This window comes from Priapulus caudatus, unplaced genomic scaffold (genome assembly GCF_000485595.1).
Source record: "Priapulus caudatus unplaced genomic scaffold, Priapulus_caudatus-5.0.1 Scaffold167, whole genome shotgun sequence".
Taxonomy (NCBI): domain Eukaryota; kingdom Metazoa; phylum Priapulida; class Priapulimorpha; order Priapulimorphida; family Priapulidae; genus Priapulus; species Priapulus caudatus.
The window spans coordinates 367913-385820 of record NW_014577228.1 but is presented as its reverse complement, the minus strand read 5'-3'; the positions used below and the strand labels follow the sequence as shown (position 1 = coordinate 385820).

Genomic DNA, 17908 nt, shown 5'->3' with positions numbered 1-17908 from the left:
AGGAGCAGACGAAAGGTTTTCCTACTCCAACACCTCCTCCTCCTCCTCTTCCATACTCAAACACCTCCTCCTCCTCCCTCACCTTCCCCCTACTCCTCCTCCTCCTTCCTCCTCCTCCTCCTCCTCGCCTACTTCCAACACCTTTCTTCCTCCTCTTCCTTGCTCCTCCACTCCCTCCTGCCTCTCCTTCCTCCTCCTCCTCCTCCTCCTCCTCCTCCTCCTCCCCTCCTCCTCCCTACTCAAGCACCTTCTCCTCCTCCTCCTCCTCCTCCTCTCTCCCTACTCTTTTTCCCTCCTCTCCTCCTACTCCAACACCGTCCTCTCCTCCTCCTCCTCCTCTCCTCCTCTCTCCTCCTCACATTATTATTAAGCATTATGCAGATTAGAGTTTATGAGGTCCAGTTTCGGTGCGAGCGTCCAAATAGCGGCACCCCGGGACTGGGCGGCGTTGACGCCGGAGTCTACTGACGCATATTGCCGCGATGTGGCCTGTGTGCTCTCTTGCGAAAAAGAGGCGCCTGCGCGCATGCGCACTTAGGAGCGTCCAGTTTCGGGCGAGCGTCCAAAGACCCCGGCTACAGGCCTACCCCTTGACTTTGAAGACTTAATCAGACAGTTAGTATAGGGTTACTCTTTATTGAGGTTATATGACGTTATATGAGTAATATGAACTACATACTTACACATGTGTAGCTCATTATTTCAGTGACATCGGCGCACACATAATGTATGACAGATGGAGAATATTTCATATGAAGTTTGTTATAAGTGTTACAGAGAAGCAGCGAAAGAGTGAAACGCCCGAATACTGAATAGCCGGAGGGATTGAAAGAGCCAGAATTTACCCGGAAGGATACCGCTATGTGGTTGATTTCTGAGAGTTCGTTTGCGCACTATTTCCGCAAATCGCAGAGAACAGTACTGCGCGATTGCTGAGCGCCTAGTCAAGAAGAGTTAGGCAGATCAATGTAAGCTCTGTATACATTGCAAGCTCTGAGTATATGACCAGCTTGGTCATAAAATTCAATTCAACTTCTTCACAGACTCTATTACTCGTGTTCAAACTGATTGTACAAGTTTACGAATCTCTTATAATAATACACATGCATTGTGTGTCGACGTAAAATTCAAATCAATACTATTGTTTAAGGCATTTATGGATAATTAGCAAAAGCTACCTATTCCGTGCGCAGTTTAGGCGCAACAACATTGTTATTGCAGGCATAAAAGGCAGAGTGGATGTGTGATAGAATGGGAAGCAGACGCGGTTACACACGCAATGTGTTCGCATCATTTTCGCATCATCCAAAGCAGAGATTTGATTCGACTTTCTCGCACGCAAGCGTACGTACGAACAGGTGGTGTGTGTGCCGCGTGTTGTGACTATCTCTGCAACATTGTTGTGACGTCTGTCACCTAACGTAGGGTTCTATTATGTATAATATTAGTTCAGCTCAAAATTTTATTTTGGTCATTGCGTTTTGATACGAAGTGTATGTGAAAAGTGTTTAGTCCATTAACTTGTAGTGTAGTGATGTATCTTGTTAGTCTACGTTAGGCACCAAAGATAATGGGGAACGTTGATGTGACATCATCAAGCATCGGCAACAATACGGAAATCGAGAAGAATTCGTAAAGCGACGGCAGAGATAATTGTGGACCGAATGGTTCTACACTCTGAACGGCAAGTTCGCTCATTGTTCACGTTGTTCAGCAGCTGTTCTTAGGATTAAGATAAGGCTGGGCATACAGAAGCCTAATAAACAATCACACACTTAGACCGCGGTTGAGATCGTCCCAAGTTCATAGGCCACTTTCAAAGTTAACGTATATCCCAGTTAATTGTTCAACACCGTTTTACATTTACAATGCATATTTTTTGTAGAAATACATAGTATTTTTCTGTCATCTATTTTGCAGAGCAATAGAGCTTCTTACAGGATGCCTATATCCTGCTGTGCAGGGCTAACACAGTGTCTGCACTAGGTCCATCAGCGCTAAGGGTATGTGAGTGCTATCTTGCCTAGATATATAACTATGGAGTCGCATATGTAATATTGTGAGTGGAAGCAGATCAGCCAATCTAATCACCATCCCTGTCACAGATTGTTAATTTTATGAATAATTGAAATTTGTTTATCATCTGTCTTTTTCTAGCGCAAGGAAGACTTATAGAATGACTGCCATGAAAAATATTACCACCGATCTACAACATCAAAGGATAGAAGGCACACCAATTCATATGCTATTAGTGCCTCATGTTAAAAGAAGATGATGAATAGCCATGCAAAATTTGACTTGCAATAAGGTGCCACTTAAACCAGTTATCGTTACTGCTAACCCAGCTGCTCGACATCTAAACTTGTCCCCACCAAAAGTTGCGGTTAAGGGTTAGAGTTAAGTTAGGATTATGGTTAAGATTTGGAGGGCCGTTTAGAAGCTAGCGGTTAGGCTAGGAATTAGGGTCAAGATATGCGCTAGGTTAAAATCTAGAGCCCAGGATTAGGGTTAAGGCTAGGCGTTAGAGTTTTTGTGTTAGGGTACGGCTGAGGCTAAGGGGATAAGGCGTTGAGGTAGGATAGGTTGAGGCTAGGGAATAGGCGTGAGGCTAGGCGCGTTATCGGTTTGAGGCTGTGTTTAGAGGTTAAGGCTAGGGGTAGGTGGAGGCTAGGGATAGGCTGAGCTAGGCGTTAGGCGTTGAGGCTGAGTTTAAGGTTAGCTTGGGTTAGTGTTAGTTTGAGTGTTAGTGTTAGGTTAACTGCTGTATGTAAAGCTGATCTATGTTTCAGAACGCTGATGATCAAGAAGGGAGGTAGACGAAGGACCGACAAAGACGAGTCGTGGGACGATTCCTCCCAAAGTTGCGGCTAAGAACCATCAGCAAGAGGAAGCAGACCGACAAGAAAGCTTGGCGAACGAAAATTAGCACTCCATTTCCTCCTCTCAGCCAGACAGCAAGTATGGCTACCAGGGTCGTGACCTCTGTGTATCTCTTGATCTCTAGGGCAGCCTGCCCCTCTAGATTTTGAAACGCACAATAAAAAACAGTTTAGGTAACAATCTGCAAGTAAATGAATGTAATGAATAACGAACACATTTAGAATTTAATATAAAACTATGACAATGACAAACACTATCTCCTCAACCTAAATCCTATCCTATATGCGATTTATTTCTTAAAAAATCCATCCACCAGGAACTTGCTCAGCCTATGCCCTCACAAACTCACCTTCTTTCTCTAACCTCCTTCATCGCTGTGTGCGCTGAATATTCATTTGCTGCGGCCAGAATTCTGGGATTGTCTGTATTTCCATTAATTTACACTCATAAGTGACTGCTTCAACTTTAGCTCCTTTAGATTTGTCTTTAATGTTTTCCGTTCTGACTGTTCAAGGACACGGTGTAAAAACCAACGCCATATATGCTGAGCATGTGATTGCGCATCTGTCCATAATCGACTTTATGACCGTGTTTGACATTGCCATGCTTCTCTGTACGTACTTTAGATTGAAGCCAGTTGGCAACCTGGTGAATATGTTCCTGCAAGCAGAGGCAGAAGCTGCCAAATAAGTTCAGAAACAGCTCAAGGCTAACTTAGAATATAGCTGGCGTATTAGGTTGTTCCTCGTTGGGCTCCTCGTAGGGTCTAGCTGACACCTGATGTGTATTAATACTATATATTAATATATACATCAGGAGTCTATCAATATTGATAGACTCTCTATATATGTATATACGTGCGGCTCTGCCCTGCTGATCCTAACAATCATGTCATTTAATTTATCATTGTTAAGGTAAGAGGAAGGGTTAATTACACATTATGTTGTTATTCCTCTGATGTTTAGTTTTTGCGGGTGAATCTAATTGTGCGCCATAAGTAGTTCTATTTATTGGATTGAACAGGGAAAAGAAATAGTCAATCTGATGCCAAGAGAGAGGTAGAAGAGACGTAACAGAAGCCTCTATACCCCCTTGAAGAACCAGCCCGCCATCTACTGTCAAAAGTTCAGCAAGAAAAGTGCAGCAAGTACACGAATTATAGTGCAGAAACATATTAATCCAAATGGTTTCATCTCTAGAAATTTTAAAACTGATGCAATTAAACTATGTAAATTTTCACCCATAGTGTTGCTGCCTGCACTGCTCATATTTTTATACAGCAACAATTGATATTGAATGCGCATAAGAGGAAGGCTCCGAAAGCAACAAGGTGCGTAGACAGGTCTATATTATTAAGCAATTTCGATGACGTGTTCTTACTCAGTTAGTCGTAGCTGGACTCTATTTTTATCAGGGAGAAATCAGTATAGTGAGCCAAACATTAATGTTACTGTTCCAGATAAAACAAAATGGGAAAGGACGTTTCAAAGGCCAGAAACCAAATGAGGAAGAAGAAAAAACTGTTCAACGCATGAGGCTTTGTTGTATGTTATATGTGCGTGTCATGGTCTGTCGTCAGTCCTGAAGTTATTGTGAATGTTAATCTGTTCTAATGGGTAGTTATGCTCTGCAGTTCATGGAAAAAACATCACCCTTAGCCCAGCAGTTGGCTTCCGATTATATAGATGATAGGTTGCGAAATTAATTTTTATTAAAACATGATAATAGTTCTAGCGGATGGACATCATTACTGCTTTGGCATTTCGCTTTAATACTGATAGGTAAATGTGTTTTGGAATGTAAATACTGGTGTACGCTTAGGTTTATCGAGTTACTAAACTCCTTAGTGGTATTATACTATACATGTATGTGTATTGCTTACTTATTCATGAATAATATATCGGAATAACTGATGAATAAAAGTAATAGTACATTTGAGAATTTTGTACCTCCCCTTGTCCATTTATGTAGCATATAGCAACGAGTGCTAATGATCGTAGTTTATTCATGAGTACGTCAGGGTATAGTCTTGTAATCGCAGTGTCAATTAATAAACATTAATTCTCACACGTAATCTGATCATCAAACAAGATAGGATACATTCATGGTAAATGTTTAACAATTTGCATTCATAAATGTCTTAAACCTCACTATATTTGTCAGTAATTTTCACATGTTCAAACAGCTACTGACCATTATTTATACACTTGCAATTTTTCTTCAGGGCATGATTTGCTATAAATCCAGCCTAGCTTTAATCTTAACAACAACTAAATGACTATAGCACGGCAACAAACTATTACACACGGTTCATAGGACGGCATTTGCTGTAGCGAGGCAACCCAATACCAGCCATGCACATCATTTAGGTCAGCCATCTTGATCGACTGAGAATAAGGTCAGTTATCTGTGCAGAACATTGCAGCAGAGCCACACAGAAAACTATAGGATAACCATTCATGCTATATGTAGCGATTGTGATTGATCCTCTACGTGAACTACTCTAAGAATAGCACCAAGGCCAGCAATATGGCCAGTAACATTCCAGCAAAAAGCTTAGCAGTAAAGTCATGAAATGGTTCATATGCAGCAGTGTTGCTTGAGGTTGGCTATTTGGGCGAGGACACTCTCCCTGCTGGTACCTCCGTAAGCCTGGTACTGCTGTACGCTGCTCTCATAGTCCCACACAGCAGAGACGTCCTCCTCGAACGTAGTGCTGCGAGGAGAGACAGCGCGCGACGCGTCAGTACATTCAGCGTCACCTCATCGCGCTAATTTACATCAATTAATTACTTGTGGGACCTGTCGTAACGCGTATCAACCACAGCTTACTATGGCTCATAGGGTCTATGTCCCCCAGGGTACTGCCGGAACGTACCCCGGTAACTATCTTGTATCATCGTAGGGTTAGGGCTTCAGGGAGATAGCGCTAGCAGGGCGCACTCCCTGACTCGTTAGATGGAGTAGGCGAAGGTACGGTCCGGCCATATTAGATAGTACCAGGGTATCGTTCCGCAGCTACCCTGGGGGACATAGACCCTCTCAGCCTTACTAAGCCAGACCCGCACCATGGCAGTCATGCAATTCACCTACAGAATGTGCAGTTAGCTGCGCAAAGCACTGGATGAACACGATACTGACGTTTTGGAGATGGGATGGAACGATACGACAAGGATCCTCAACAAGTTAGGCAATGCACGTCCACTATTCCATGCAAGCTGTACATAGCTGCGATCGGCACAGAACAAGATGCACGCATATGTAGATATATCTTCCCGTTTGCTATATATCTTATATACTGACTGTGACATTACACGATAAATGTTCTTTATTACAGGCAGTGTCATAAAAACAAAACCAGCAATTGCCACAATCTTAAGATATTTACTTTGTCAGGTTTCTGGCAAACGGTCTATGAGAAAAAAGCTGCACGTTAGGATGTTTTAAGATTATTATTTCGCCCTTCAACACCTGAACGGAACGGTGTAAACGGGTCTCTGACTTATTAACGTGTCATATGGATGTGTTTGTGTAATCGCTTGCATCACTCACCTGATGGCTCATTGCAGATCCTGCCCACGCTGCAGATCCTGGATTGTGCATCCCTTCTGGTTCAGCGAGGGCCACGGCCCTCCGGATAACCCTGTGCGCCTCCCTGAAAGAATCATACACAAACAGCACAGCCAATGGAGTGGCAGTAGTACGAGGGGGACGAACGCTAAAATACGTTAAATACTCGCTCGTCGTCAGTACATGGTTATTTTGGAGATGAGGTTTGTGATGTTCTATCCTATTACTTTTCTCCCTCATTTCTAAGTACAGACGTTGGTGGGACACAGATAGGTTGACACTCGAAAAGAAGTGACAATTTTTGTGCAATTCGCGCTCTTACTCAGCAATACTCACCCCTTTCCTGACTAGGTTAGTAATGCTAGGTCAGGTAGGCAAGCATGCAAGAACTAAGTGCAGCAGTGCACGCCTCAGGATGCACCTGCAAGTATGCCGAAACGAAATGACAAGATCAATAGAGAATATTATTCTCATCAGTGGGTAGCAGGAGGTTAAAGAACATTCACCGGTGAATCAAGCTTCAGTAAATGCCCGCAACAAGACCTATTCACCAATATGCAGGCTATAGTATATACAATAATGAAATCAACACAAGAGTCGGTGTTGTCTAAAGACTGGAAGTGAAGGCAGATCCACATACTCGAAACCTACCACTACCATGCATTACTCCACGGTCAATGCTTGACAGCGTTTCCGTAAGGCAACCTGCAAGGCACCGCCGGTCAATCGTGTCGTAGACACATCAAACGAATGCTTCCTTGTCCTCCTGAAGGTCTTTGTTATAAGTGTGCTGGGCAACTCCCTTCAGTACCATCACATGATCGCTGCACCACTACCTCACAGCAAACATTACACCATCAGATAAATAGCCCATCCAACGTAGTCATGAGTCTGTAGAATGTCTTCCGACCAAGTCTTGTGAGAGGATCCATTGAGCGGTGCGGAAACGTATAGCCGGACACACACACACACACATAAACACACAGACAGAAATCCGCCAATTTATAGTAAGATTGACATTAACATTATCATTAACATTAATATTATCATTAACATTATCATTATCATTAACATTAATAATAATATATATTAATATAGAGGTGCGGTGCAGGCCACCATGATGGCAGGAGTGTAATATAGAGGTGCGGTGGCAGGGCACCGGATGATTGGCAGGAGCTGTATAGTAGCGTCGGCGGCGGAGGGCCACACGAGTGGCAGGAGGTGTACTAGAGGTGCGGTGCAGACCACCATTGATGCAGCGAGTGTAATAGAGGTGCGGATGCACAGCGGCCACATGATGGCAGGATGTGTATCAGCAGGTGGCGGTGGCAGGCCACCATGATGGCAGGAGTGTATAGAGGTGCAGGCCACCATGATGGCAGGAGTGTATAGAGGTGCGGTGCAGGCGCCAACCCATGATGGCAGGAGTGGGTATAGGAGGTGCGGTGCAGGCCACCATGAATGGCAGTAGTGTATTATGGAGTGCAGGCCACATGCATAGGCAGGAGTGTATAGAGGTGCGGTGCAGGCCACCATGATGGCAGGAGTGTATAGAGGTGCGGTGCAGGCCACCATGATGGCAGTAGTGTATAGAGGTGCAGGCCACCATGATGGCAGGAGTGTGGCCCTTACAGTCCCAAACACTCGTCCAGCCTTGCCACGGATCAGCTCCAGACTGTCTGCATTCTTCTTCTGTGGCATCAGGCTGCTCCCCGTGCTACAGGCACACACACAACACACAACATTCAACTACACGTACAGAACACGTCGTCAAGCGCAAAACACTGACGCACGTGTGCGACGGCGTAGCATGTACCACAGAGCTCAATAGTGTGCAGAACGATAACTAGAGACAACTTAGAGGTAATAGTGGCCATACTAGTACGTGAAGATTCTCAGGTAATTCTTATGTGCGTCTGATACTAAACCGGTATAATACGGCAGGGTAGTCACAAGGTAAATTACAGCATGTTGATTAGGCAATTATGGTCTGCGGATTTATGGCATGTCACAAATGAGCTTCAGCTTTACAGCATTCCAGACGCGAGATGCGGTATAGGCTAGCGAGACCCTGGTATATATACATACAATCATACATACATACATACACACACGTGCACATGCACACGTACGCACGCACTCACGCACACGCATGCACGCACACACACACACAGATATGCACGCACGCACTCACGCGAGCACACACATACACGAGGGAGAGAGAGAGAGAGAGAGAGAAAGATAGAGAGACCTGCGAGACCATCATGCAGGGAAGCATGGGAGGGGGGGAGGGAGGAAGGAACGGATGATTCGTCTGCCGGTGTCTCATCACCTGTAGGCATCAGACAGCGTCACGTAGGAGAACTCCTTCGTACAGTAGAGGATCAGGTCCTCTGCAAGCTTGCTGAGGTGGGTCGCCGTCATCGTCGCCCAGAACAGGAACTCAGCGACGAAGTCTCGTCCACCCGTCGCATCTAGACTGTTACCACTGATCGTCGCAAAGCCTAGGTCTGCACAGCAGCGGGTAAGGGAATAGAGAGAGGGAGAGGGAGGGAAGGAGAGAGAGAGGGGAGAGAAAGGGGCAGAGGCGAGAGAGTGAGAGAGAAAGAGAGGGGGGAGAGAGAGAGATAGAGAGAACAGAGAGAAAGGGGCAGAGGCGAGATCGTGAAAGAAAGGGGAGAGAACAGAGAGAAAGGGCCAGGAGCAAGTGAGAGAGGAGAGAGAGGGGAGAGAGAGGGAGAGGGGGAAAGTAAGAAAGAGAGGGGGGAGAGAGACACATACCAAACACGTATCACGGCGGTGGGGGAGAGATTGGAGAGAGGGAGAGGGAGGGAAGAAGAGAAAGAGGGGGAGAAAGGGGCAGAGGAGAGAGAAGAGAGAGAGGGGGAGATGAGAGAGAGAGAGGAGAGAGAGAGAAGAGAGAGAGAGAGAGAGTAGAGAGAAGAGAGAGAGAGGAGAGGAGAGAGAGGAGAGAGAGAGAGAAGAGAAGAGAGAGAGATAGAGAGAGAACCGAGAGAAAGGAGCAGAGGTGAGATAGTGAGAGAGAGGGGGGAGAGAAAGGGGGCGAGTGAGAGAGGAGAGAGGGGGGAGAGAACAGAGAGAAAGGGTCAGGGGTGAGAGAGTGAGAGAGGAGATAGGGAGGAGAGAGAGAATAGAGAGAAATGGTCAGGGGCGAGAGAGTGAGAAAGAAAGAGAGAAAGAAGAGAACGTATTAAACATGAGTCAAGGGCATGCCTGCGGTTCCTTAGCCATAAACCTAACCCTTACCCCAACCCTTAACTGAACCTCTACCTTAACCCTAACCGTAACTGTAACCCTTACCCTAACCCGAACCCTTAGCCTAACCCTTACCCCTACCCTAACCCTAATCCTTACCCTAACCCAAATTTAACCCTAATCCTAATCCTAACCCTTCACTAACACCATACCTGCAGCCAGCATCTCACGGTCCACGTTGAAGGGGTTGCCGGCGAGGGCGCCACTGCCGAGCGGACACACGTTGACGCGTGGCGCCAGCTCGTCCAGTCGCTGCATGTCACGCGACAGAGCCCACGCATAGCTGAGCAGCCAGTGACTCCAGCGGATCGGCTGCGCACGCTGCATGTGCGTGTATCCCGGCATGAGGATGTCTATCTCCCTGCAAGGCAACATACACACACACATGAACAGACAGATGAACGGACAGACGGACGGACAGATGAACAGACAGACAGATGGACAGACGGTCAGACAGAAGGAGACAGACAGAAGGAGACAGACAGAGGGAGATACAAACAGAGAGAAAGAGAGAGAGAGAGAGGGAGGGGAGAGGGGGGGAGCGGGAGAGAGAAAGAAAGAGAGAGAGGGCAAAAGAGAGAGGGAGAGGGAGAGAGAGAGAGCGAGAGAGAGGGAGAGAGAGGAAGAGAGAGAAAGAGAGAAAGAGAGAGACAGAGAGACAGAGAAAGTGAGAGAGCGAGAAAGAGAGAGTGAGAGAGCGAAAGAGAGAGCGAAAGAATGTCTATAACAAGTCAGTGTGAGGTATCTATATCTCCCTGTAAGGTGACAGTGAGAGTCAGATACAAGTGTAAAGCAATGTCTAGCACAAGACACCAGACATGGAGAATGTGCTGCTCTCTAACATAGAAAAGAATCACCGAAACATACCTAAAACCCATGAACCCAAAATTTAGTAGACTTGCGCGCACACACGCACGCACGCACGCACGCACGCACGCACGCACGCACCCACGCACACACACCGAGACAAGAAAAAAACGAATAAAAAATATAAAAAATACTGCGACACTAAATAAAAAAACTACACACGAAATAAAAGATAAACAACGAAATTAAAGAGAGAGAACAACAAAACAAGAGAGCGCGTGGTTGCGGTGACGGACGTGTATACTCAACTGTTCAGCGCGCAGCACCAGCACCTTGATGAGGTCATACAGGTGACCTCGCAACGTGCGCACGCCCCCGCGTAGCCAGATGCGCGTGTCCGTAGCGGCCTGGTCGTTACGGCTGCGCCCCGTGTGAAGCTTGCCCGCCGGCGCACCAATCAGCTCCTACAGCAGACGAAGACGGGAACGATCGAACGCTCGCTTGTTTCAACCCAGCGAAAAATCGCGGAGAATCGGATTCAGATGCCGCGTTGATTTTCGTAGAAGCAATGGGATTAAAGATAAATGTTCGTTTTGAAGCGTATACGATTGAAATTATCATTAGCGTAGCAATATATTAATGACACAGAACACTTCAGAGAGATGACTCAGCTTCTCTCCCTAAAGCGGGGAACACACCATGCAAATTTATTCTCACGTCCACAGCAATTGTAAAATCGCAGCAAAATTCGCATGGTGTGTCCGCTCAAGCACGAGCGAATTTCATCCGCACCGAAACTTGCAGCGATCAAACGTTTGATATTTTCGCTGTGGACGTGCGGACGAGCGGACGTGCAAATTTATTCTCACGTCCACAGCGATTGTAAAATCGCAGCGAAATTCGCATGGTGGTCCGCTCAAGCGCGGGCGAATTTTGCTGGGAATTTCATCCGCACCAAAATTCGCAGCGATCAAACGTTTGATATTTTCGCTGCGGACGTGCGGATGAACGATCGAACGGACGTGCGAATAAATTCGCATGGTGTGTCCCAAGCTTAACACTCGATCACCGGTACATTCCGACCTCACCCTACATGCATCCGTACCCTAGCAGATTTCAACTGCATGTGTGAACTGCTCTCTTACCAGTGGGAACACTCACCTTCTACGTTCTATCTGCCCTACAGTTTTATTCTAGGTTCCTATACCCTATACCCTATACCTTTTAGATTGTAACTTTCCGCTACACCTTCTAAATTCCATCTTTCCTACCCCTTCTATATTATATGTTCCCCACCTGATCTAGGTTCCATCTCTCCTACCCCTTCTATATTATATGTTCCCCACCTGATCTAGGTTCCATCTCTCCTACCCCTTCTATATTATATGTTCCCCACCTGATCTAGGTTCCATCTCTCCTACCCCTTCTATATTATATGTTCCCCACCTGTTCTAGGTATCATCTCTCCTACCCCTTCTATATTATATGTTCCCCATCTGTTCTAGGTACCATCTCTCCTACCCCTTCTATATTATATTTTCCCCATCTGATCTAGGTTCCATCTCTCCTACCCCTTCTATATTATATGTTCGCCACCTGATCTAGGTTCCATCTCTTCTAGGTTTCGATGTTCTCTATGAACTTGTCTCCCCGTGCGCGCGCTCACACTCACCTTAAGGCGTCGTTCGTTAGCCGTGTGGATATCTTCATCACCAGGCTTCAACAGGAAGCTCCCGGCTTCCCACTCTGCTGCCACCTACAGGAGAAGCATACAATGATGACCGCGAACAGGCGACAAACCCACGAATCAGTGAGAAATGGAGAACGAAACGAACGCGATTACTGCTGCGACGGTGCAACGTTAGCACTTGTGTCGTCTGCTCATCTACATACACCACTACAGCAGTGTAACGTAGACGCATCATATGTATATATATATATATATATACACACATATGTATGTATATATATTGAGTGACTGATGACATCTTCTTCACCGAGATATTTGTCTACTAGCTGGAGACACACAAACGTAACTACGTGAGTTTAATATGTAAAAAGAAGAAATCTTACGAATACCAGCACCTCCGGATTTCAGTCAACATCTTCTGGCTCACTTAACCGACTCTCGTTATGCAGCAAAACGAAAAGAAATGTGTCGCATTTATTCACTTATCGACAGTGACGGGTGATTCGTCCCACTCACCGCGGTCAGCCCAGCGACAATGGCGTCGCGTTCCTCTGCTGTGACCAGTCCTGCCCTCTGGATGGCCTTAACGTAGGCTTTACTTCCCTAAAGCAGTCAACAGCATTAGTTAGCCACGGACGCGAGTAATTGTACCCGCAGGTGACAACACGTGATAACAGAGTCAGTGTAAGAAGAAGTATATCTCCTTCACACAGTCAGTGTAAGAGGAAGTATATCTCCTTCACACAGTCAGTGTAAGAGGAAGTATATCTCCTTCACACAGTCAGTGTAAGAGGAAGTATATCTCCTTCACGCAGTCAGTGTAAGAAGAAGTATATCTCATTCACGCAGTCAGTGTAAGAGGAAGTATATCTCATTCACACAGTCAGTGTAAAAAGAAGTATATATGGAGATTTGGGCGGTATTGTGAGTTGATGCATTATAGGTTGCTTATCTTGAAACGCTTCGAAGTGGCCTGTGCGTCTTCAGTATAGCCTAGGGGTAGTTCTATTAACCTCTTACGCAAGAGCTGGGTTTCTTGCTAGCTGGCTGGCATAGTAGTGCTCGTGAAGTACCTAGGCGTGGCTTCAAGCGATAGAGAACCAATCGGCTCCCAAACTGATTCATATGGGCCCGTGGGCCGAAATGTAGGTGGCATGGCTGCCCAAGTGGATACAGAACCAATGTCATTTACACACTTCTAGATCTGAGAATATAAGCTCATTGCCATAGGTACATATAAGTGAGGTTTGAGGTTATTGGTTAGGCCCGGTTTCAGGGTTCGTCCATTGCATACTATGTGGAGTGAAGTTAGTTCTAATACCTAGGTAACAGAGGTTAGTCATCTGATTAACTCAAATTACTCGATTAGCGGCGGTCCTGCGGGTGGCCTGGTAGCTTGACCTAGTACTAGTACCTAGTAGTGGCTGTAACTTCCGAGGTGAGTAGCTAGGGACTACACTGCTGACTAGTACCTTAGTATGTAGTGAAGTCGAGTAAGTGCCGTGTCGCGGTAGACCCTAGACGGGGGGAGGTCAGGCGGGCTATTGTTTTGCGCAAGCGACATCTTCGTACGACGGTCTCTAGTGCGCCCGCTGAGTTGCGTTCACGTCTAACGAACTGTATTGAATCAAGTGTGTGCTGTATGCGTGCGAGGCGCCTTGACGTCTTCCTGGGCCAGTGTCTGTGTAAACTATGCGAAAAACTGGCAAAAAAGCGGGCTAGTAGTCTGAGAGGAGAATCGCGACGCGGCGCCGCCGGATGGTGGACCAGGTTCAATTAAAGGAGAAGCAAGATTGGCTGAGCGATAACTGAACACGCGATCGTCACGAGTTCCAGGTTAGACTGGCACGGACGTTAATGTCGGCTAGAGTCTCTTTGGTCTCTACACTATAAGTTAATAGTTTACTGCAAGGGCGTGTCAAACTATGCACCCTGATGCGGGGCGTCCCGGTCTGCAGGAAATGTTATGTGCCAAATGGCCTCGAAAGAGACCTCGAGTGGCGCGACCTTATCGGCCGGCGGATATGTCACGAGAATAACTTCAGGGCGGTTGAAGAATGAAAATAAATGTGAGAGAGATCGGTGTGTGGTGAGTAGCAGAAACAACGCAAAGGCGGCGGCCGCGAAGACGCAAACAAAAGTACCGAAGATACCGACGGCATTGCGTGCGAGTTTATCTCGGCGAGCTATCGTAGCAGAGAGTCGCACACAAGACTTTTCACGGGGGCAATGGCGCAGGGAACTGGCTTACCAAAGTTCATTCACCTGATTCCTGGGCCTCTTATGTACTACCAAGTGATTTGCGTATAGTAGCTTACTAACATATGGGATCGCACCGAGTTAGTCTGTAATGGCACCCCCGCCAGGTGTGTGCTGTTCGGCGTGAGGCTTGCCGTCGGCGCGTATACACCGGGGCTCTGCTTGAGCTGTCGCAGTAAGAAGATCGCTAGCATAACCACACCGTCCCCAGCTCGGCTACGGTAGCGCACGACGCAACTTGTATGCACTTCCCATACAAAGGGTGATGGTCAGTACGGACATCGAAAACTTGTACGCGCTCGTTAGTCACAATAATAGCGTGGCCATGCATATCTTGTAGTCGCATATGAAAGTGCCAGAAACAAAACATGATTTTTCGCGCAAAGTTACTTACATATTGTTCAATGGCGTCGCAGGGCTTCAACAAATTAGCATTGGCAGATGGCATTTAACTGCAAGTATGTCATGAAAACCTACATATATAAGGGTGTCACATTAACAAAAAAAGCCCGGTGGACTAGTAAACTACACATTAGGCAAACGCATGGAGAATGGGCAAATCATTAGTTTAGCTCATGCATCATCATTTTGCTCAATGAAATCATTACGTTCGTGATGCCAGCGGTGTTAACTAGATTCGACGTAGGGTGCAGAAGCCGGCTCGTTGTGCCGAAACGTTTGCAATCTTTGGCGCACAAGGACCCCGTTGTATATTGACGAGTCAAACGGCAGTTAACGTGCCAAGTAAAGTTACCACTGAACGTTGCTTATGTAATTACGCGAGTCTGTATGACCCTAATATATAGCCTCTGGTTCACAGCACTAAGTCCCGATGCGAGCTAACTTGGAAGCGGCGACAACGATTTCATTAGGTTGTGGCAGGAGACAATGTTAAATTGACGTACAATTAGACAATAGTGAATCTTGCTAAAATAGGTACTAATTTTTGCTCAGCGGTCGATTCCAATTCCAATTATCTTTCAAATTCTAAAATCATGGGGCTAGGAATTACATAATTTCAGAGTGCCAGTTAGACTATAATAGATAGTATAGCATACACTATCACATAATTTATTCATTACCGATGTAGCATACAGTCATTGACAGCATTTCAAGAATATAGTCTATGGCATGTATCATCTATGTATTAATGGTATCAAATTTTCACATGAAGTAACGCGAGCAAAAATACAGAAGGATTTATAATGGTCCGACGTAGTGAATGCTATATTGTTTAGTGTTAAGCATATTGGATGTGTCAGCCCCAGGGAAACGGGGATGAGGGTCGGGGCGATGTAGAGTGAAAGATGTAGCACAAGTTTCCAACGATGAAAGTTGATGGTAACAATTGTTCGGAGTGTAACGTGTGTGTTCACAAAAATAGGGGCCTACACGATGGACCAGCTTTACTATAGCGTTAGTGAGTTATGCAGCGCGGGACATAAATAAATTATTTAAGTGGGCATCGTACATTAACACATTGCTAAGCAATTGTCACGGGGAATATTGTTTGATGGTCAGCGTTAAATTCGAAATGACAGGTTACATAATAGTGCACATAACATCAGAAACCCTCATATCATATGAGATAGCTTGCTTACGAGGTGGCACGATGGTCCATTGTTAACATCATTGGCCCAGGCGACAATGCCAGAACGAGCAAAAAATGGAAGAGAGAAAAACAATGATACGGAAACGAATACGTACGAGCGGCGAGAATCGGGGGCGGGGGGCCCCAGGGCGCTCGTCGTCAAGGCCACTGCCAGACGTGTCGGAGAGTAGGAACCCTACAAGAACCCGCAAGTTTCACAATCTTTGACCATTAAACCTATAGTACTACACCTCTAGCTCGAGTTAGCAGCTACGGAGCACAAAAAGAACATGCATTAAACACGAAATTAATACACCATTTGTGAGCTTGTCAATAGACCACGGTCAATCAACAAAACACTATTAATGTATATGCGTACACTAATCCGCAACACTTACGATGCTCTGTACCACAACAGGCCCTCGTAGTTTCCATCTCCAGTTTTCTGCCATTCTCGCACTTCGAACCTTCATAATTATCACCCCTTGAGGCTAAGCACTCACGCTTATGAAACTCCATCTATAGATGGGCCATCTCACCGAAGCCTGGCTACGAGTGCGGCAGATCCTCATTTCCGTTAACAATTACTGTTGGCGCTTTAGTTAGTTGTGGGTGTGAACTGTCAACTGCGGTGGAGCAGGTCCTAAGTTAATAGAGGGCGAGCAACAAGCGACGCCGAAAAATGCCCCGTAGAGCCCAACGCTATCCTTACAGCCCTCGTATGCCGCCCCCTTAATATCGTGATCGGTCTAAGCTTCAACAACCAGGCCCAGGTCAACGCCTACTTCTCAATTAGCGTTGATTGTTAGCAATGCTGAACAAAAACTCCGTTATTTACAAAGCAAACGAAAGCGCGCGCCTAGTAACGCAACAAAGAAATTGGCAGCGTTTCTATGCCAGGCCTCGTACCTAACGCTGCGGTAAGTGCGATCCCTCGTGGCAATGCCGCAGAACTGGCTCTGATTAGAGCGATAAAGCCGGCTTCCTGTGGCTCGCTCCTGAAAGGACCGGCGATACTCTGCCGTCCTCGCCGGTAAAAGGCAGCGATGTTGAGTAAGTGCGCCACTACGTGGCGTTGAGCGCTTCGCGCGGATAATCCGCTTGCAGATCGTCAAGGTGCAGTATGCTCACATGTACCCATGCTTATATATTTATATTGATATGCTTGTCATCTGTAGCTGTTTTACCGACACAAATAGGCAAGAGGAGATAACCTAGAAAAAATATGTAATTTTATTTTCAATACATTTACAGATACCCAACTAATTGAAGACTTACAAATAACAAGCACCGTTGTTTTCGCCGCAGTACACGCATGCACAATATTGACAATAGTACATAAAAATATTAACTGTGTGCAGATAACATATACTTTGTGGTATAATTTACTGTTGCTGGCCTCGGCACTCACCGGGCAAACTAACTAGGTAAAATCATTAGAGTAGCCGGCAGTCAGATGAGATTAAGTAAATAGATAAAGTGAACTATCCCAAAGCTGGACGTGCGTACCGTTCCCACCAACTTACGATCGTATCTCCCAGTAATCTAGGAGTTACGGACGATCTCCGCCAGCAATCGTAAAATTTACGCCGAGGTCGGAGCGTATGGCAGGCCTAGCTGCGAGTCAAAATTGTGGTAAGGCGAAATAGGATTAGGCCAACTGAGATGTTACCCCGGTTTTTTCCTAAAACCGACCGGCATCTCCCGCAACTGTTAAGGCCGGCGTCTCCAGCACACAGCGGCGGCGGCGCCAGGACGGCGGAACGGCCTAGCGGAAACGGCGCTTGGTTCACGCCCTAGCCTCGGCAACAGTTCAAAATCTATTTATATCTTAT

At 46.2% G+C, this 17908-nt stretch overlaps 1 protein-coding gene and 1 long non-coding RNA gene across 8 annotated transcripts in view; both read right to left on the bottom strand.

Moving 5' to 3' along the window:
- Positions 1–17908, bottom strand: part of LOC106806551 (argininosuccinate lyase-like) — a 30135-nt gene that overhangs the window by 8360 nt on the left and 3867 nt on the right. For all 7 annotated transcript variants that reach the window (XM_014808533.1, XM_014808529.1, XM_014808528.1 and 4 more), the window contains exons 4-9: positions 12740–12826; positions 12206–12289; positions 10843–10997; positions 9879–10087; positions 8783–8960; positions 8083–8167 (exon numbers count right to left, since the gene is read on the bottom strand). In XM_014808533.1, coding sequence (XP_014664019.1) covers positions 8083–8167; positions 8783–8960; positions 9879–10087; positions 10843–10997; positions 12206–12289; positions 12740–12826 — 798 coding nt within the window. The remainder of the gene's footprint in view (positions 1–8082; positions 8168–8782; positions 8961–9878; positions 10088–10842; positions 10998–12205; positions 12290–12739; positions 12827–17908) is intronic.
- Positions 5047–6481, bottom strand: LOC106806553. Its single transcript, XR_001393560.1, has 2 exons — positions 6433–6481; positions 5047–5596 (listed from the first exon to the last, which is right to left on the bottom strand). It is a non-coding gene; the product is annotated as an uncharacterized LOC106806553 (long non-coding RNA).